We start from the raw sequence: 22,063 nt of genomic DNA on the forward strand, positions 1-22,063 counted from the left end.
AACTTAATATATCCTTTTAAACCAGAAAATAAAAATAAATGTCATTGACACCCTGGACTTAATATTTGGTAGTACGGCCTTTGGACAAAATAACTGCAGTCAAGTGCTTCCTATAGCCATGAATGAGCTTCCTACACCTCTCTACTGGCAGTTTGTCCCACTCTTCTTGTGCAAACTGCTCCAATTCTCCCAGATTTGAAGGGTGCCTTCCCCCAACTGCTGTTTTCAGATCTCTCCACAGGTGTTCATTGGGATCTAGATCTGGACTCATTGCTGGCGACTTCAGAACAGTCCAGCGTTTTGTCTTGAACAATTCCTGGGTGCATGTTGAAGTGTGTTTGGGGTCATTGTCCTGCTGCAAGACCCATGACCTTCAACAGAGACCCACCTTTCTGACACTGGGTTTGAACATTGCGCTCCAAAATGCCAAGGTAATCTCCTGATTTCATGATGCCATGGAAACATTCAAGGTACCCAGTGCCAGAGACAGCACAGCAACCCCAAAACATCACTGAACCTCCTCCATGTTTGACTGCAGGGAAGGTTTTCTTTTCTTTGAAGGCTTCATTTTGTTTTCTGTAAACATAGAGATGATGTGCTTTACAAAAAAGCTCTAATTTAGTCTCATCTGTCCACTGGACATTCTCCCAGGAGGAGTTTGGCTTGTTCAGGTGTGTTTTGGCAAACTCCAGTCGGGCTTTCTTTTGTCTCTCTCTCAGAAGTGGGGTCCTCCTGCGTCTCCTACCATAGAACCCCCTTTAATTGAGTTGGCAACGGATGGTGCGATTTGAAACTGTCGTACCCTGAGTCTGAAGGTCAGTTTGAATCTGTTTGGGAGTTGATCGAGGTGCTTTCTCCACCATTTGAACAATCCTTTGCTGCAATCTTCGATCAAGTTTTCTCTTGCAGAAGAGAAGGAAGCCTCTACTCAGTGAAAGACACTTGAAAGCCCACAGAATCTTGTTTCTCACAGTCTGAGAGTCCTTTAGGTGCTTTTTTGCAAACTCCAAGCGGGCTTTCATTTGTTTTTCACTGAGGAGAGGCTTCCGTCTGGTCACTCTGCCATAAAGCCTAGATCGGTGGAGTGTTGCAGTGATGGTTGTCCTTCTGGAAGTTTCTCCCATTCTCCACACAGGATCTCTGGAGCTCAGCCAGAGTGACCATCGGGTTCTTGGTCACCTCTATTACCAAGGCCCTTCTCCCCCGATTGCTCAGTTTGGCCGGGCGGCCAGCTCTAGGAAGAGTCCTGGTTGTTCCAAACTTCTTCCATTTAAGAATTATGGAGGCCACTGTGCTCTTGGGAACCTTCAATGCAGCAGATAATTTTTTGTCGGCTTCCCCAGATCTGTGCCTACACACAATCCTGTCTCTGAGCACTGCAGGCAGTTCCTTCGACCTCATAGCTTGGTTTTTGCTCTGATATGCATTGTCAGCTGTGAGATAGACAGGTGTGTGCCTTTCCAAATAATGTCCAATTAATTGAATTTACCACAGGTGGACTCCAATCAAGGTGTAGAAACATCTCAAAGATCAAGAGAAATGGGAGGCACCTGAGCTAAATTTCAAGTGTCATAGCAAAGTGTCTGAATACTTATGTAAATGTGATATTTCAGTTTTTTCTTTTTAATCAATTTGCAAAACTTTCTAAAATCCTGTTTTCTCTTTGTCATTACGGGGTATTGAGTGTATATTGATGAGGGAAAAAATGAATTTAATCGATTTCAGCATGAGGCTGCAACATATCAAAATGTGAAAAAAGTGAAGGGGTCTGAATACTTTCTGAATGCACTGTATGTACTCTACTCAGGTTGCAATGTTATATAATTAATATGCACTCAGGTTTCAATGTTATGTAATTAATAGACACACTCAGGTTTCAATGTTATGTAATTAATACGCACTCTGGTTTCAATGTTATGTAATTAATAGATGCACTCAGGTTTCAATGTTATGTAATCAATAGATGCACTTGGGTTTCATTGTTATGTAATTAATAGACTCACTCAGGTTTCAATGTTATGTAATTTATAGACGCACTTGGGCTTCATTTTTTATGTAATTAATACTCACTCAGGTTTCAATGTTATGCAATTAATACTCACTCAGGTTTCAATGTTATGCAATTAATACTCACTCAGGTTTCAATGTTATGTAATTAATAGACGCACTCAGGTTTCAATGTTATGTAATTAATAGATGCACTCAGGTTTCAATGGTATGTAATTAATAGATGCACTCAGATTTCAATGTTATGTAATTCATAGACTCAGGTTTCAATGTTATGTAATTAATAGACGCACTCAGGGTTGAATGTATTCTTGCACTTTGGGTCCTCACTGAACGCAAGCGAAAATTTCGTCAGGAGCCCCTGACGAAACTCTCACTTGCATTCGGTGAGGATGCAGATGAGGATATTGATGTTGATCTCCGGATGTTTATCTCCGGATGTTGATCTCCGGATGTTGATCTCCGGATGTTGATCTTCGGATGTTGATCTCCTAGATGTTGATCTCTGCAAAGCCTTCGATTCGGTGGATCGGGATGCCCTCTGGAGGTTTATTGGTCTTCGTGGGGTGCCACCAACGCTGATCAATCTGATCTCTGAACTATACTCTGGTACTGAGAGTGCTGTGAGGTGTGGTGACTCCATCTCTGACCTATTTCCAGTTGTTACTGGAGTTCGGCAGGGGTGTGTGCTGGCTGCGGTGCATTGTTTGGGAGTGTCAAGATCTCTGACCTTGATTTCGCAGATGATGCAGTCATCCTTGTGGAGATGCTGGATATTCTTACGGTGGCCCTACAGGCACTGAATGAGGAGGCGGAACCGCTGGGATTTCGCATTTCCTTGGTCAAAACCAAGATCCAGGCTTTCAATGACATCTTGGATGATGATGCTGTCTTGTCTGTGCCTGTTTGTGGTGAAGATGTTGAGGTCACGAAGAGATTCACTTACCTTGGCAGTGTTATTCATGTCTCCGCATGTTGTGAGCCAGAGATTGATAGACGTCTGGGTCGGGCCTTGGGCAGTCATGGATTCACTGGATCATGGGGTGTGGCGTTGTCAGTATCTATGCAGGTGGACGAAAGTCAGTCTTTAAGTCCTTGGTGCTTCCAGTCTTGCTCTACAGATGCGAGACTTGGACCCCCACCAAGGGGCAGAGAATGAGACTTAACTCCTTTGGAACCAAGTCTCTTCGGAGAATCCTTGGCTATTGCTGGTTGGACTTTGTGTCCAATGTGTGGTTTCTGAGAGAGACTCAGATGAGATTTGTTACCTGTATGGTCTGTGAGCGTCAGCTACGGCTGTATGGTCATGTGTCCCGTTTCCAGATGCTGACCCAGCTCACCAGATACTCTCAGCAAGGGAGCCTCGTGAGTGGAGGAGGCCAACGGGCTGACCGCGTGCCTCGTGGTTGCAGCAGGTTGATCGGTGTCTCAAAGAGATAGGGATGGGCCAGGCATCACCCTGGGGGATCGCCAGACGTAAGCCCCTGGAGTACCGTCGGAAAGTGGATGCGGCGACGTGCTGCTCCGGCACATGCTCTCATACCTGTTCTGACCTGAAACCATGAACCAATAAATTCCACATTCCTGTGGGGGGCGGTGTGGCACCTTCAGTCGCACGTCAGACATGGACAGCAGGTTTGTGAAAGACTTAGGTAAAATCGGCGAATGTGAAACCATTAACCAAGACATTCCACATTCCTGTTACACCTGTAGTCGAACATCAAGCATGGACAGCAGGGTCCTGAAGGACTTGCACGAAAAACGTACCCGTCTGAATGGCAAATCTGCATCTGGAGAATCGGCATATGGCGAATCTGCACATGCTGAAACTGCATATGGCGGTCTGTGAATGTCACGGTTATAAAATAGAAACCCTAACGTCATTTCCTCATTCATTTGAACTTAATATCTCTATTTTCATTCCAAGCAGCATAACTCTAATCACAAATGAAATAGCATTAATATAAAAAATATACTTTTACCAACACTCGTGACATAACCAAATATTTAAATCCGTGCTGACGTTACATCCGGATATGGAGCGGCTCTGTAAATTTGGAGATTCAAAATCATAATTGTATTCACTCAATTCCAAACAGCATCATTCCATCATTCCAAATCCCTCCTCTATCGTTCTTAAACGGATCGCTAACTTGAAAATCACAACAAACCCAATTTGTTACAAATGTTCGTCTTTCATTAATCATCCACCTTCTAAACTCCCCCCTTGCCCCTCCCCTCCAAATCTCCCCCTTGCCCCTCCCCTCCAAATCTCCCCCCTTGCCCCTCCCTGCCAAATCTCCCCCCTTGCCCCTCCCCTCCTAAACTCCCCCCTTGCCCTTCCCCTCCTAAACTCCCCCCTTGCTCCTCCCATTCAAAACTCCCCCCAAACCCCTCCCCTTCATATCTCCACCCCCCTTCATATCTCCACCCCCCTTCATATCTCCACCCCAACCATCCCTCCCAAATTCTCCCTCCTCCCACCTCCTTCTCAAAGCTGCCTCCTCCCCACTTCGTCTCCCTTCTATCTCATACCTCCACCTCCCCCAACCTTCTACTTTCCTCTGCCCCCCCCCCTCAAACAACCCCTCACTGTGCCTCATCCCATCACCATCAAACCTTTCGTCCTCCTCATCCTTCCCTTTCTTGTAACTCTTCTGTAATCTCTGACACACTATCAACTGCTCTTCCTACCTCCCCCTCTCATCCTTCATCTGACCCTGCACCTCCCCTCCCCTGTCCTGCACCCGATGCTCCCCCTCTCTCCCCATTAACGGTATGGACCTCAAACATCCGGGGCCTTCGCTCAAACCTGATTGATCTCTCCATTCAGGTTGCTTCTGACAAACCAGACTTAATCTGCTTAACAGAAACTTTCCTCCTTCAAGATGTCTCTGATTCCTTAATATCTCTCCCTGGTTACTCCCTCCTCCAGTAGGATAGACCTGAGCCTCGCCCTGGTGGTGGGGTGGCTATCTTTATCAAAAACTCACTTCCTCACTCTCCTTGCACTGCCCTCTCTCCACCCCACCCCCAGGAGTACCTCTGGCTACGGCTCCCTCTCCGCTCCCACCTTTTGTTCAAATGTGTTCTGTACCGTCCTCCAAACAGTGATGACTCCATTTACATTTCGCTGTCGGACAACATGGACTAACTTCTATCAACTCATCCAAACTCTCTCTTCCTCATATGTGGCGACTTCAACTGTCATCATGCCAGCTGGCTGGGTGTGGGTTCATCTCTCACCAGCCATGGCACCTCAGCAAAGGACTTCTGCGACTCATTGGGACTGACACAATCTGTCAATTTCCCGACCCGGATCTCAGTCAATGGAGTATCTTCTCTTCTGGACTTGGTTATGACTAACTTCCCTGCAAATGTCTGCTGATCTTCTTCTGCTCCAATTGGTTCTTCTGATCATGTGCTTGTTAAAGTGGACATCTCTCTGGCCATTCTCAGAGAGCCCTCCTCAGCGACGACGAGGCTGGCATTTCACTCAGGCTGACTGGCACGGTCCGCAAGCAGCCATCAATCATCTGGACTGGTCTCCCATCTCGACTCTCTCTAACATCAATTCTTCCTGGGAATTCTTCCAAAGCAAACTGCTCTCTCTCATGCACAGATTTATCCCACCTCGTCTTCAGTTGTCTTACCCTTCCTCCCGTCCATGGTACACTGAATCTTGTGGTGAGGCAGTTGCGCTGAAACAACTTGCCTTTGCCTCTTGGAAGGCAAATCCAACTGAAGGCAATCTCAGTTCCTTCCACCAAGCTCGGAACAAGTGTGTGTCTTCCCTCAGGTGTATCAGGAAGCACTATCTCTCCACACTCAAGATTGATCTCTCAAACTTGTCTCCTTCCTCCAAATCCTGGTGGCATCTGGTCAAATCCGTTTCTGGTGTTTATTCCCCCTCCATCCCCTCCCTTACCTCAAATGGCTTCACAGTTGACACCGCACGTGACAAACCGAATGCCTCAACTCTGTGTTTGCCTCAAAATCTTGTGTCCCAAACCCATCTCTCTCTCTTGCCACCTTTCCCAGTCGAACCCAACTGCCCCTGGACTCTGTGGCCCTCTCTCCTGACAAGGTGGACAAGTTTTTGTCAAACGTCGACTCTGATTCTGCAACTGGACCAGACGGCATCAGCCCACGGGTCCTAAAATCCTGCTCTGCCGCTCTATCTCACCCTCTCTCTGTTCTTTTCACCCTCTCTTTTGCTCAAGGTCATCTGCCAGCATCTTGGAAATCAGCAAACATTACCGCTTTACACAAAAAAGGTGCAAAAACAGATCCTTGCAACTATAGACCAATCAGCCTGCTTCCAATAATCAGCAAAGTCATGGAATCCATCATTGCTTCGGATATCAAATCCTTCCTTTTCTCCAATGGCTTGATCTCTGATCATCAATTTGGATTCAGACCAGGTCATTCTACTCTGGACATGTTGCTTCTGCTTTCTCAAAAATGGATGGAAGTCCTCAATGCCAAACAGGAAATCAGAGCTGTCTCACTTTACATTTCACTTGCCTTCGATACGGTCTGGCACCCAGCTCTGCTCACCAAACTCTCCTCCTATGGTATCCATGGAAATCTCCACTCATGGCTTGCGGACTTCCTCTCTGGTCGTAGGCAACGTGTGGCCCTGAATGGATTTCTCTCATCTCCTCTTCCTGTTCTGGCTGGAGTTCCCCAAGGTAGTGTTCTGGGCCCTGTGCTATTTCTGGTCTTCATCAATGATCTCTCTGACTCTCTGGAAAATCCTCTCTATCTCTTTGCTGATGACTCCACTATCTGCCGCTCCATTCCTCATCCCTTAGATCGGCAGTCTGCAGCCTCCTCACTCTCTGCAGACCTGGACAAAATCACAGACTGGTCAAACAAGTGGAACATGTCTTTCAATCCTGACAAATCTCACACTCTTACAATGTCACTCGAAAGGACCGACTGGAAAACCCTCCCATCTACTTTCTCAACAATCCTCTCCAAGAAGTTCTGTCGCTCAAGCTTTTGGGTCTCACTATCTGCCATGATCTTTCTTGGGAAAACCACATTTCCAAGCTGGCCTCCAAAGCCAGTCGCCGACTGGGCGTCCTCCGTCGTGCGAAGTCCTTCCTTGGCACACCTGAGCTCCTCACCACATACAAGGCTTTCATCCACAGCTCAATGGAATACTGTTCCCCCCTCTGGGCTGGTGCTCCTCCTCACACCTAGCTCGGCTTCACGCTGTTGAAACCAAAGCTTTCAGAATCATTGGAATCTCCTGCGATGAAGTTAACTCCGAGGGCCTTTCACTCACTCACCGCAGGCAGGTTGGTGGTCTTTCTGTCTTCTTCCGACTCCTCTCCGGCCTTGCTCCTCCAGCTCTCTCTGTGCTCTGTCCCCCCAATATTCCTTCAGGTTGCACAAGATCTGCCTGCAACCCTCTTATGGTTAAACTGCCAAAATCTAGGCTCTCTGCTCACCTTCACTCTTTCATTCCCCTTTTCTCCCGCCTCTGGAACAAACTCCCCCACTCCCTTCAATCCCACCCCTCCCTCCAGGTCTTTAAAACAGCTGTTCACCACCATCTCTTATCTTCCCCCATCCAAAACCTTGATCTTTTCTAGCCCCGCTAATTCACCCCAGATTTTTTTTTTTTTTTTTAAATTCCATACTTCTTTCCAGGAAGTCCTTGCAGTGTTCATATGTTTTATACCTCTCCCACCTCCTCCCAATCCCTCCCCCTAAAACATTTCTCCCGATGTCCCTGCTCTCAAATGTTGTGTTTGTGTCCTTCCCCCTCTCTCCCCATCTTGTCTACCGCTCCCCTTATTTTTTGTGTTTTATGTGTCGGTTTGACTTGTTGTTTTATTAATGTTAGCTCTTTCACGAGCCTCGATCTTGTATACAAAAAAAAGAAGAAAAAAAAAAAAGAAAAAAAAAAGTTCGTATGGAGTCAATTTCAAAATTATCATTTTATTGAGGAATTTATGAAACCTTCTTACCTACCTTACAACATCCGCTGGGACCCCACAACGTTCCACAGAAGGTTTGGCGTGGCTAGCCCCAAAATTGAGGGAGTAGTTTGTGGACGGACAGACGGACACTCCTGTTTTATAATATACTAGTGAGGTACCCGTGCTATGCACGGGTGGGAGGCCATGAGCAAACAGACAATGCAGAAACGGTGAATGCTGGAGCAAGAAACCAATAAATTCCACATTCCTGTGGCACCTTCATTTGCACATCAGACATGGAGAGCAAGTTCGTGAAAGACTTAGGTAAACAAAATGACGAATGGAACCAATAAATTCCACATTCCTGTGCCACCTGTCGTCGAACATCAAGCACGGACAGCAGGTTCGTGAAGGACTTGCACAAAAAACGTACCCGTTTGAATGGTTCTATACCCAGTCAATGGCGAATCTGCGAATGTCACGCTTAGAACGTATAAACCCTCATGGCATTTGGTCTTCACTTGAACTCAATATCTCTATTTTCATTCGAAACAGCATAACTCAAATCACAAATTAAATAACATTAATATAAAAAACAAACTTTTACCAACATTCGTGACATAAACTAATATTTTAATCCGGATGTGAAGTAGTTCCGTACGGTTGGGTCAATACAATTACGAATTCAAAATCGTAATTATATTCACTCGATTCCAAACGTCATTCCAATCATAAATTGATACTTCAACAAAATACTGTTTTAAATGACGGTTGTATTGGGGATATTATCAAACCAGCTCAATACCGTCATCTGCCCACTTCCGGATTAGTGGCAGGTTCATATCAAGTTATTTTCAAAATCATAATTTTATTGAGGATTTTTTGAAGCCTCCTACCTACCTTAGAACATCCGCTGGGACACCTAAAAGTTCCACACGAGGTTTGGCGGGATAGCCCCAAAACTGAGGGAGTAGTTTGTGGATGGACGGACGGACGGACACTCCTGTTTTATAATATAGTGTTATGTCGGTTGGGTAGGGCATATCGAGATCCAGGTAGATCTGCATAGGTATCATGCTTCGTCTGTCGTGCTGGAGAATCTCGATGTAATTTTTATTTAGGCGGTTTGTCGGATCAAGAGTATACCTGTGATCATACAAGGATGATCATGTGTTAAATAGTTGTAGGGATTAGGCTAATTCCCGCGTGTGTGAAACCTGTGATCTACCCGGTGTCCCGTATAGCAACGCACTCTCATACTTTAGATAGATCCATTAGTGCACACATTAATTAATTTCCCTCCGCCACAATAAGACTTACAGGAAGAACAGGCAGGAAGCAAGATCGGGGCACCGCCGATGGGGCCGCAGCCAGCCACATCACCAGCTGGCCACTGATTGGTGGAAGGAAGCAGCAGAACTGATTGGCGAGCGAGCGATGGCATGAGACAGAAGTGACGCGGCCATTGGTGGAAAGAGCGCTGACGTCACATCGCGAGTGACAAAATGACTCTCTTGCCGGCATTTTCTTTTTCTCGTTTTGGCCTCCTTCCTGCCCAGACCCCTTTTCCCTTTGCTGCCTCATGATTCCGCTCCCTCGACCGCTTACCATTTTTCGCTCGACTCTCTCTTCCCTGTTGAAAACGTTGGGTGCATCGCGGTTCCGGGCGGAGTCCAGGAACACGTGGACGGATCCAGGCACGGCCGGAGGAGCGAGCTGATACGACCCGTTTTAGTCGCGCGGAAGGCCTGTGGCACGCCGGCGGATGGGACCGGGGTGAACGGGTGGCTCATTGGGGCCTGGCAGCGCACGAACGAGGTGGACTGAGGCCTCCTTCCCGCCAAGCACAGTGCCGCGTCCGGATGGCGAGTTTGAGGCCTGGACGACTGCAGACAGAGATAAGATGCGCATTCACAAACACAACAGTTCCTTTAATTTATTCTCTTCCCTCGTCCGTGTGCAAATCTGTGTGTAGGAGCACTCATTAGGGGATTTAGTTAATGTCGCGTCCTTCGTTATCCGGTTGCGTTAATAAATATTCCTTTTGTATATTCTAAATTTCGTGTTCGTGTGAGTTTAATTGTTTGCAGAGGGTTGAAGATGCCTGTGGCCGTGAAGGAAAGTCGGCATTCTTCATTCCGTCTCGTGTATGATCCGCCATCAATTGGAAACGTCTCAACGTAAGCTCAATTCCATCCATGATTGCCCGGTCTTCACAGAGGGCGAATCGCACGACAATAGATTACATCTATTTGAGGAGGTGAGGAGGTGAGGAGGTGAGGAAGTGAGGGAGTGAAAGACGTTGAGGCAGGAAGGGTATGGAAGGGCATTTATGAAGCATCGAGTTTGCACACAAAGCTGGGCCTGTATGAGATGTACAGGCCGGGTGTCTGAGAGAATTATTTATAGTTTACAATAAAAATTTGTTCATAAATGAAATGTAAACTTTCTCAGTAGGATCCTTGGATCCATAAATTATAAAAATGACATGAATAAAAATCGAATAAAACTTCAATAAATCAACATCATATTGGATTGGGGCATTCCTTTCTCCTTTTCTCAAGGCATTCCTTACATCAATTGGCTGTTGTTGTTTGTTGAACAGTAAATAATAATAATGTTGTTTATTTAACAGTAAATAATAATATTGTTGTTTGTTTAACTATAAATAATAATAATATTGTTGTTTATGTAACAGTAAATAATAATGTTGTTGAACAGTAAATAATAATATTGTTGTTTGTTTAACAGTAAATAATAATATTGTTGTTTGTTTAACAGTAAATAATAATATTGTTGTTTTTTAACAGTAAATAATAATGTTGTTTGTTTAACAGTAAATAATAATATTGTTGTTTGTTTAACAGTAAATAATAATATTGTTGTTTTTTAACAGTAAATAATAATGTTGTTGTTTGTTTAACAGTAAATAATAATATTGTTGTTTGTTTAACAGTAAATATGTTGAAGGCAGCAGGAAGTTGGGGTGTGAAGAGAATGACAGAGATCTGTAATCTGGTGGTGAAAGAAGGCCGCATTCCAGTGGATTGGGAACTGAGTACGGTCGTCCCTCTATACAAGGGGAAAGGTGACCCTCTGGAGTGTGGCTCGTACCGAGCGATAAAGTTATTGGAGCATGGAATGAAGGTATTGGAAAGGGTGTTGGAGAGGAGGATAAGGAAGAAAGTGAAGATCGACGAAATGCAGTTTGGATTTATGCCAGGAAGAGGAACGACAGACGTGCTTTTCATTGTGAGGCAGTTGCAGGAGAAGTACATGGAGAAGAGGAAGAAGTTGTTTTTTGGGTTTGTTGATCTGGAGAAAGCATTCGAAAGGGTTCTACGCAAAGTATTGACATGGGCATTGAGGAAGTTAGGAGTGGAGGAATGGTTGATCAGAGTCGTGATGGCAATGTACAAAAGAGCGCGCACAGCTGTAAGGACGAAGGACGGGAACAGTGGTGAGTTTGAGGTGAGGGTGGGAGTGCATCAGGGGTCGGTACTAAGTCCACTACTATTTGTGGCTGTGATGGAGGTGCTGGCTCAGAACGTAAAGGAGGGTTTACCGTGGGAGTTGTTGTATGCAGATGATCTGGTGTTGATTGCAGAAAGTATGGATGGACTGAAGGAAAAGATGAACAAGTGGAAGGAATGTATGGAGACAAAAGGTCTGAAGGTGAATATCGGAAAGACGAAGGTGATGACAAGTGGTAAAGCATGTGGTGAGGTGAAAAGAACTGGGAAGTGGCCGTGTGCTGTGTGCAGGAAGGGTGTCGGAGTGAACTCCATTCAATGTACAATGTGCGCTGAGTGGGTTTATCAAAAATGTAGTGGTCTGAGAGGGTCATTTACCAGTGTGGCAGCTACATTCAAATGTAAGGTGTGCACAGAGGGAGCTGCAGATGGAGGAAATGTTGAGTTGGATCTTGGAGACGGAGTGAAGCTGGAAGGTGTGAAAACATTTTGCTACCTCGGAGACATGCTGAATGGAGAAGGTGGATCAGACTCGGCAACGGTTGCTCGAGTGAGATGTGCATGGAAGAAGTTTCGGGATCTGAGTGGCGTGCTGACGAGGAGGAGAGTGTCGCTGAAGCTGAAGGGAAAGGTGTATGCTGCATGTGTGAGAAGTGTTATGATTTATGGGAGCGAGACATGGGTAATGAACGTAGAGCAGCAACGAAGGCTGGAAAGGGTGGAAATGCGAATGGTTCGATGGATGTGCGGAGTATCGTTGAGAGAGAGAAAGACAAATGATGAATTGCGAACGATGATGGGAATATTGCCTGTGATGGATGCTGTGAAGAGGAACAGGTTGAGATGGTTTGGTCATGTGTTGAGGAAGGATGAAAGTGACTGGTTGAGAAGAGTGATGGAAATGAATGTAGAAGGAAGTAGAGGACGGGGAAGACCGAGAAAGACTTGGCTAAAGATGGTGGAAGAAGAAATGCGGGCAAGGGGGTTAACAAGGAGAGATGCAGAAAATAGGGCAAAATGGAGAAGATTGTCATGGGGACCACAAGGCTAACCCCCGCTCTAGCAGGGGAAATGGCCTTAAAATGCATGTTGTTGTTGTTGTTGTTGTTGTTGTTCAACAGTAAATAATAATATTGTTGTTTGTTTAATGGTAAATAATAATATTGTTGTTTGTTTAACAGTAAATAATAATATTGTTGTTTTTTAGCAGTAAATAATAATGTTGTTGTTTGTTTAACAGTAAATAATAATATTGTTGTTTGTTTAACAGTAAATAATAATATTGTTGTTTGTTTAACAGTAAATAATAATATTGTTGTTTGTTTAACAGTAAATAATAATATTGTTGTTTATTTAACAGTAAATAATAATATTGTTGTTTGTTTAACAGTAAATAATGATATTGTTGTTTGTTTAACAGTAAATAATGATATTGTTGTTTGTTTAACAGTAAATAATAATATTGTTGTTTTTTAACAGTAAATAATAATAATGTTGTTTATTTAACAGTAAATTATAATATTGTTGTTTGTTTAACAGTAAATAATAATATTGTTGTTTGTTTAACAGTAAATAATAATGTTGTTTGTTTAAAAGTAAATAATAATATTGTTGTTTGTTTAACAGTAAATAATAATGTTGTTGTTTGTTTAACAGTAAATAATAATATTGTTGTTTGTTTAACAGTAAATAATAATGTTGTTGTTTGTTTAACAGTAAATAATAATGTTGTTGTTTGTTTGACAGTAAATAATAATATTGTTGTTTGGTCAACAGTAAATAATAATATTGTTGTTTATTTAACAGTAAATAATAATATTGTTGTTTGTTTCACAGTAAATAATAATATTGTTGTTTTTTAACAGTAAATAATAATATTGTTGTTTGTTTAACAGTAAATAATAATATTGTTGTTTGTTTAACAGTAAATAATAATTTTGTTGCTTGTTTAACAGTAAATAATAATATTGTTGTTTGTTTAACAGTAAATAATAATATTTTGCATCTGAAGATATTCACTTGTATCAATGGGCTGTTGTTGTTTGTTAACAGTAAATAATAACATTGTGCATCTGAAGATATTAAAAGTTGCATCTTCAAAACTTGCTGTTTTTCCTTTATATTCTCTGTTTGACCCAAGGTGCAGCTGCAAGTCCAAGTCCTGCACTTCCTCTGTCAGCACGGTTCACTGGCCCAATTTTGAGCCCTCGGCCGTTTGGCAGTGCAAACAACTTCAGGTCGACGCCTTCAAGCTCGATTCGGCCTTATGCTGGTCCAAAATCGACTCTTGCTGGGCCAGCCATCTACCAGAGACCTTTGTCGGCATCACGTCGGAGCACCACATGCCCTAGCTCTGATGGGCATGATCATAGCAATGTCGGATCACTGATGTTACACTCACGTCCAAATTGCAGCAACCCCCCACCAGCTGCACCACATTTGCCACCTTCACTTGATTGTAAGCCATCTGCATTTTTGCCTGCAAGACCGTTGGCACGTTATCAGTCGCCAAACAAACCTCAGACTGTATTTCCAAGGGGATTTAAGCCTCAGCTCTCTTCCTCGCCGTCCCGAGTGTCAACCTACTCAATTTCCTCACCGAGCCCTTTCGAGCAGCAGCTTCCTCGGAGCATAGACCAGCACATCAAACCGCCTCCAGTGCCGAGACATGGGCCATGTGTGGACCACGAAGGGCCACCCACCCTGGGTCACAGAGAAGCGTTGTTCGCACGGTGGCAATGCTCCAGGTATTTGCTCGCAGCTGCCATTTATAGCACACTAAAGATGATTGGTGCCTTCACAACACCATCACAGGTTTGTGTGTTTTACAGTGTCTGTGTGTACTCCAAGACAAAATGTATGTATATACAATGCATTATCTTCAACGAACAATGACATTAGTGCAAATTTGAGGATTCTTAACCTTATCGTACAGTAAGGGGAGCAGGGAGACTTTGGAATGTGTAAACTAACATTCCATGCTGTCTTACAATCCTTTATTGAAATAAACATTTGGTTCAATTTGCAATGTGCAGGATGTGATGGATGTCCCATTGGGACGAAGAGGATAAGTGAGTAAGTGAGGATGTGATGGGTGAGTATCACAGGAAGTAGAGGACTGACAGGGTGGCCTAGAGGTATGCACACGCACCTCTAAGCTGTGTAGCTAGGGCTCGAATCCCGACCCAGCTATTAACTGTGATCCTAGTGTTTCACAGGCAGGGTGATTCATCAATGTGTGTGCTGTCCCTCGGATTGACGTCAAATGGGTGTCCCACCTGCTAGCATTCCTTGGTAGACGCTAAAGATCCCAGGTGTCTTTTGCAAAAAGGAGGCGAGTTACCACCTGCACCTTGGATAAATGACAAATTCCTGCCTTAACCAGCAGAGGGCATTGCATCAGCAGCACAGCCATTCCTGCAGCCGATGATGATACTCGCAACATTGTGCTACATTCGAAAAAACGAACGAAGAACAACAAGCAGAAGAGGGAGAATTTATCACCAGCGAACCATTCACTTTATAGCGAGTGAACTTCAGAACCAGCAAACCCTTTATAGTCGATTTGATATTTCTTGAACCTAGAAATGTTCTTTCATATGAACTTTTTTTTGTTGATTTGTACTCCCATGGGGTCCTAGAACAAATTCAGCTTGGTTGCCCAAATTGCAAGTTTGGGCAACTCTGGTAATTTGCATAAATCCAATATTGCTGCCGGGCGCCATTTTGAAAATCTAACTTTTAAACCACTTGCCCAATAATGATATGAAATACATCTTTTAAGGGGTTTTGGGGTGTGTAGAATCTATTTATTCTGTTATTTTTTCAATTCAAGGTCAAGTTCAGGTGCTGAAGGTCATTTCAGGTCAAGGTCAAATTTGACCTCTCGGTGGACAACAGATGAAAAGTTTAACAAAACGACATTTTAATAGTTTATTAATGTTCATGCCACGGAATGGATAATCATGTAACATTTGACACATTTGTCTTTGAGAAAGTAGAAAGATCATTATGGATATTAGCCTAGCTTAGATGACATTGAAACTAACACATTGCTTTGACCATTCACATTTCATGATGAGGAAAACTATTGCATTAAGTAATTATGCATAAACGTCATTGTAAGGATGTTACAAGGCTTGGCATTACTGCAGATAAAAGGTGGTTTTAAACAATATGCCATAACCGTAATGAAGTATATACCGGGTATCACCGAATAACCTTCATCTTTACTCCCACTCATCATCGTCTTCATCCTCAATAATCTCATTGTCTTCAGAATCAACAATACCATCGTCAATATTCTCATCGCCTTCACTCTCCTGATCCACACCCTCTTCAAAATCGTCTCCTTGAACATCCTCCCTCTCGACATCAACCTCATCTCCAGTCTGAGCATCTCGTTTCTTAGTGTACGGATTGCAGCATCCCTCTTGACCAGAGCAGTTACAGTATGACGTGCATGAAAGATGTTGTTTGTGACAGCCACATGCCTCGGTCCTGCACTTCTTGCCATGTGCCCTACACTGTCACAAAATCACGTCAATCAGATCTGGTGGAGCTGGGTCACCCTGAGCGATGACAGGAATGGGGATGCCATCCCGGATCTCCCATCCAAAGCGAGTGATATCGGCTGACTCGTCGGGTGGGGCTTGGTGATCTGCAGCTTTCCACAACATGACCTGCAGATGAGCCCGCAGCACATGCTGCAACAGGTTGGCAGATGTTGGAGGCAGGGCCATGATTTTCGGACTTTTCTCCTTTTTGGTGAAGAGTGTGAAGCGGGCAGACTCCATGGATGTTCCTGGCGGTTGACCATACAGAGCAACGAAGAAAGGTTTTGCTGCTTCCATCATATCTGCCTGTGTGGTGCCCACCTTACCCAGGACATCAGCCAAGCCTGGAAAGTCCCCATCAAGCAAGATGTTCAGTGCACGGATCTTCCCTTTGGCATATGGATATGATGTTGTGTCGCACCCGCTGAGGGCATGCGTGCCAAGCAGCTGCAGACATTTTGGCCCTAGGTCAGCACAGGTGGCTTTGATGTCCAGCACTGTCCGATCCCACCGCTCCATCTGCACCTCGCATTGCAGCTTCGCCCGATGCACCCAATAGACCAGTAGGACAAACACGTCTGTGTCGTCACTAAGCACACGGATCACGCCATGGCCACGTCTGGCAGCCTAAAGGACATAGGAGATCATGGTGACGTCTGCTTCGTCATGACCGAGCACACCATAGTCCGGAGTCTCCATCGCCGAATTGTCTCCTAGATTGAAGGTACACAACACGCTCGCCAGCCTCCGTTTGTTATTCTTGCTCTTCAGGATTGCATCTCTCTTGGGCAGAGGACTGCTGATGGAGAGCTCATAGTCGGTGATAACTTCACCAGCTCGCCGCATTCTCTCATGATCCTTGGCACAGATGACATCTTGGTACTTGTCGAAGACAACGACCTTTTCAGTACGATCTGGATATTGACTTAAACGACTCTGGATGGACGCAATCAGATCTGAGGGACTGCCACCGTGTGGCCAGACAATATGGTAGAACAGTTGTGAAACATCCACGATAACAATGTCAGGAGCAGTTGGAAAGATCTCAAGCACACCGAGGCGTTTGACCAGACCCGACTTGTTGCCTTTGCAGAGACAACCATAACTCTTCTTTCGGTGTGTGAAGTTATTGTGTGCAACTTTGGTTGTTTCTCGGTGTTTATCTTTCATAAATTGATCGTCTGTTTGCCGTGTCGTGTCTTGAGGCCTTGTACAGTGTGCACTGTACAACCTTGAGGCTTTGTTTTTCTCTCAGCGGTCCGTCGTTTGTGATCCAATAACTTTCGTTCTCTGTATTCCCAGGCTTTTCACCCATAGCCTACTTCCTTGTGTAAATCTCAACTCAAAAAAAAAAAAAAAAAAAAAAAAACACATTTCCTTCTCTGTTCTCATTCGTTTATTCATTCTTATTCGTTCGTTCGTTCTTCGACCACGTGTTTCTCCCCCATTTCCCCAGATAGTTTTCACTCATTAACCTTCAATGTTTACACTTTCCCCTCAAGTTATGTATTCCGTCATATTTTATAACACCTTTTTCTTCTTCTTCTTTAAAAGGCTGCTTTCGACTTGCTCACCAAATCAATTCATCCCAAAAAAAATATCCATCTCCTATAGTGCCTTTTTTCTACATTCCCTAAACTCTCCTGCACTCCATCCTCCATCCAGCGTCCTTAAACGTATTTTTAACTCGAAGGTCACAAGAAACTCATTTTGCAATAAATGTTCGTTCCCCTAAACTCTCCTGCACTCCATCCTCAATCCAGCGTCCTTAAACGTATTTTTAACTCGAAGGTCACAAGAAACTCATTTTGCAATAAATGTTCGTTCCCATAAATCGTACACTTTCAAAAATCCAATCTCACCCCTCCCCTCCAAATCTTCCCCATAACCCCTCCCCTCCAAATCTTCCCCATCACCCCTCCCCTCCAAATCTTCCCCATCACCCATCCCTTTCAAATCTCCCCCCTTGCCCCCTCCCTCCTAAACTACCCCCTCACCCCTCCCCGCCAAGACGCCCCCTCGCCCCTCCCCTCCTAGACTCCTGCCTCACCCCTCCCCTCCAAATCTCCCCCATATCCCATCCCTTTCAAATCCCTCCCCTTGTCCCTTCCCTCCCAAACTCCCCCCTCACCCCTCCCCTTCAAATCTCCCCACCCTCATTGCTTCTCAATTTCCCCCCTCTCACTCCCCCTCCTCAAAGCGTCCTCCCCGCTTCTTCCCCCTTCAAACTCTCACCTCCATCTCCCCCAACCTTCTGCCTCGCTCTTCCCCCTCCTCAAATAACACCTCATTGTGGCTCACCCAATCACCATCAAACCTTTTGTCCGCCCCATCCTTCCCTTTCTCCGAGCTATTCTGAAATCTCTGACACACCTTCAACAGCTCTCCCTATCTCTTCCACCTCTTCCACATCTTACCCTACCCCTCCTCCCCCCTGTTCTGTATCTGATGCTCCCCCTTCCTCTTCATTAACGGTATGGACCTCAAACATCCGGGGCCTTCGTTCAAACTTAATTGATCTCTCCATACAGGTTGCTTCTGTCAAACCAGACGTGATCTGCTTAACAGAAACTTTCCTCCTTTATGATGTCTCTGATTCCATAGTATCTCTCCCGGGCTACTCCCTCCTCCGGTATGATAGACCTGAGCCTCGTCCTGGAGGTGGGGTTGCTATCTTTATCAAAAACTCTCCTCCTCACTCGCCCTGCACTGCACTCTCTCCACCTCACCCCCAGGAATACCTCTGGCTACGGCTTCCCCTTCGCTCCCACCTCTTGTTCATATGTGTGTTGTACCGTCCACCAAACAGTGATGACTCCATCTACATCTCGCTGTCTGATGATATGGACCAACTTCTATCTACTCATCCCAACTCTCTCTTCCTCATATGTGGTGATTTCAATTGTCACCATGCCAGTTGGCTGGGTGTGGGTACCTCTCTCACCAGCCATGGCTCTTCAGCAAAGGACTTCTGCGACTCACTGGGACTGACACAATCTGTCAATTTCCCGACCCGGATCTCAGTCAACGGAACATCTTCTCTTCTGGACTTGGTTATGACTAACTTCCCTGAAAATGTCTGCTGCTCTTCTTCTGCTCCGATCGGATCATCTGATCATGTCCTTGTTAAAGTGGACATCTCTCTGACCATCCTCAGGGAGCCTGCTCAGCGTCGACGAGTCTGGCATTTCACTCAGGCCAACTGGCACGGTCTTCAAGCAGCCATCAATCATCTGGACTGGTCTCCCATCTCTACCACCTCTGACATCAACTCATCCTGGGAATTCTTCCAAAGTAAATTGCTCTCTCTCATGCACAGATTTATCCCATCTCGTCTTCAGTTGTCATACCCTTCCTCCCGTCCATGGTACACGGAATCTTGTGGTGAGGCTGTTGCCCAGAAACAACTTGCCTTCGTCTCCTGGAAAGCAAATCCAACGGAAGGAAATCTCATTTCCTTTCACAAAGCCCGAAACAAGTGTGTGTCCACCCTCAGGAGAGCCAGGAAACAATATCTCTCCGTTCTCAAGACCGAACTCTCTTATCTGTCTCCCTCTTCCAAATCCTGGTGGCGTCTGGTCAAATCCGTTTCTGGTGTTTGTTCCCCCTCCATCCCCTCCCTTACCTCAAACGGCTACACAGCTGACTCCGCACGTGAAAAAGCTGAATGCCTCAACTCTGTGTTTGCCTCTAAATCTTGTGTCCCAAACCCATCCCTCTCTGTACCCACCATACCCAGTCGTACCCTGCTGCTCCTGGACTCCGTGTCCTTTCCTCCTGACAAGGTGGAAAAGTTTCTGTCAACCCTCGACTCTGATTCTGCAACTGGACCCGACGGCATCAGCCCACGGGTCCTAAAATCCTGCTCTGCTGCTCTATCTCACCCTCTCTCTGTTCTCTTCACCCTCTCTTTTGCTCAAGGTCAACTGCCATCTGCTTGGAAATCAGCCAACATCACCGCTTTGCACAAAAAAGGTGCAAAAACAGATCCTAGCAACTACAGACCAATCAGCCTTCTCCCAATTATCAGCAAAGTCATGGAATCCATCATTGCTTCGGATATGAAATCTTTCCTCTTCTCCAATGGCTTGATCTCTGATCATCAATTTGGTTTCAGACCAGGTCACTCTACTCTGGACATGCTGCTTCTGCTGTCTCAACAATGGATGGAGGTCCTCAATGCCAAACAGGAAATTAGAGCTGTCTCCCTCGACATATCACGTGCCTTCGACACGGTCTGGCACCCCGCTCTGCTCACCAAACTCTCCTCGTTTGGTATCCATGGAAATCTCCACGCATGGCTGGCGGACTTCCTCTCTAGTCGTCAACGTGTGGCCCTGAATGGGTTTCTCTCATCTCCTCTTCCTGTTCAGGCTGGAGTTCCCCAAGGCAGTGTTCTGGGCCCCGTGCTTTTTCTGGTCTTCATCAATGATCTCTCTGACTCTCTCGAAAATCCTCTCTATCTCTTTGCTGATGACTCCACTCTCTGCCGCTCCATTCCTCTTCCCTCAGATCGGCAGTCTGCTGCCTCCTCACTCTCTGAAGACCTGGACAAAATCACAGACTGGTCAAACAAGTGGAACATGTCTTTCAATCCTGACAAATCTCACACTCTTACTATGTCTCTCCGAAAAGATCGACTGGACAACCCTCCCATCTACTTTCTCAACAATCCTCTCCAAGAAGTTCTGTCGCTCAAGATTTTGGGTCTCACTATCTGCCATGATCTTTCTTGGGAAAACCACATTTCCAAGCTGGCCTCCAAAGCCAGTCGCCGACTGGGCATCCTCCGTCGTGCGAAGTCCTTCCTCGGCACACCTGAGCTCCTCACCACATACAAGGCTTTCATCCGCAGCTCAATGGAATACTGTTCTCCCCTATGGGCCGGTGCTCCTGCCTCACACCTAGCTCGGCTTCACGCTGTTGAAACCAAAGCTTTCAGAATTATTGGAATCTCCCGCGATGAAGCTATCTCTGAGGGCCTTTCACTCACTCACCGCAGGCAGGTAGGTGGTCTTTCTGTCTTCTACCGACTCCTCTCCGGCCTTGCACCCCCAGCTCTCTCTGTGCTCTGTCCCCCAAATATTCTTACAGGTCGCACAAGATCTGCCAGCAACCCTCTGATGGTTAAACTGCCGAAATCTCGGCTCTCTGCTCACCTTCACTCTTTCATTCCTCTTTTCTCCCGCCTCTGGAACAAACTCCCTCACTCCCTTCAATCCCACTCCTCCCTCCAGGTCTTTAAAACAGCTGTTCACCACCATCTCTTATCTTCCCCCATCCAAAACCTTGATCTTTTCTACCCCCGCTAATTCACCCCAGATCCACCTTGTTTGAAATTCCAACTTCTTTCCTGGAAGTCCTGGCAGTGTCCATATGTTTTATACCTCTCCCACCGCCCCCTTCCCATGCCCCCCCCCCCCCAAAGCCCTCGCCCTCTCTCAGATCTCTCGATGTCTCCATGTCTCTCGGTCCCTGCTCTCAAATGTTGTGTTTGTGTCCTTCCCCCTCTCTCCCCATCTTGTCTACCGCTCCCGATGTTATATGTTTTATGTGTCGGTTTGTCTTTATGTGTGATTAATGTTCGCTCTTTCACGAGCCTCGATCTTGCATACAAAAAAAAAAAAAAAAAAAAAAACCATCGATGAGCGATGAAGGTACTACACACAGTTCGTAGGCAAACAGAGGTTCAAGCTTCAACTGTCGCCGCTGACCAATCATCAATAGCCGGAGAAAAATGTTCTCAAGGTCTATTACTGGCCTTTCATTGTTGCGCTTGACCTTATTCTTGAGAACATACTTGACCTATCTCCCCAAAGTTACAGAACTTAGATAGCAAACTCGTTCAGTGCATCCGCCATCTTTCTTTATCCATCCTGGGGACTAGAAACTAGTTATTGAACAAACCACAGGCAACCCACTCGGCATTTACGAAAATGACACTTAACCTGACCTTTTGCACCTGATCTTCACCTTAAATTGAAAAAAATAACAGAAGAAATAGATTCTACACACCCCAAAACCCCTTAAAAGATGTATTACATATCATTATTTATTGGGCAAGTTGTTTAAAAGTTAAATTTTCAAAATG

General features: G+C 45.3%; 1 protein-coding gene across 2 annotated transcripts in view; it reads left to right on the forward strand.

The window, feature by feature from the left end:
• Positions 1 to 22,063, forward strand: part of LOC137430975 (uncharacterized) — a 183,123-nt gene that overhangs the window by 21,925 nt on the left and 139,135 nt on the right. For both annotated transcript variants that reach the window (XM_068121787.2, XM_068121788.2), the window contains exon 4: positions 13,557 to 14,163. In XM_068121787.2, the coding sequence (XP_067977888.2) occupies positions 13,557 to 14,163 (607 nt within the window). The remainder of the gene's footprint in view (positions 1 to 13,556; positions 14,164 to 22,063) is intronic.

This window comes from Myxine glutinosa, chromosome 7 (assembly GCF_964187855.1).
Source record: "Myxine glutinosa chromosome 7, kmMyxGlut1.1, whole genome shotgun sequence".
NCBI lineage: Eukaryota > Metazoa > Chordata > Myxini > Myxiniformes > Myxinidae > Myxine > Myxine glutinosa.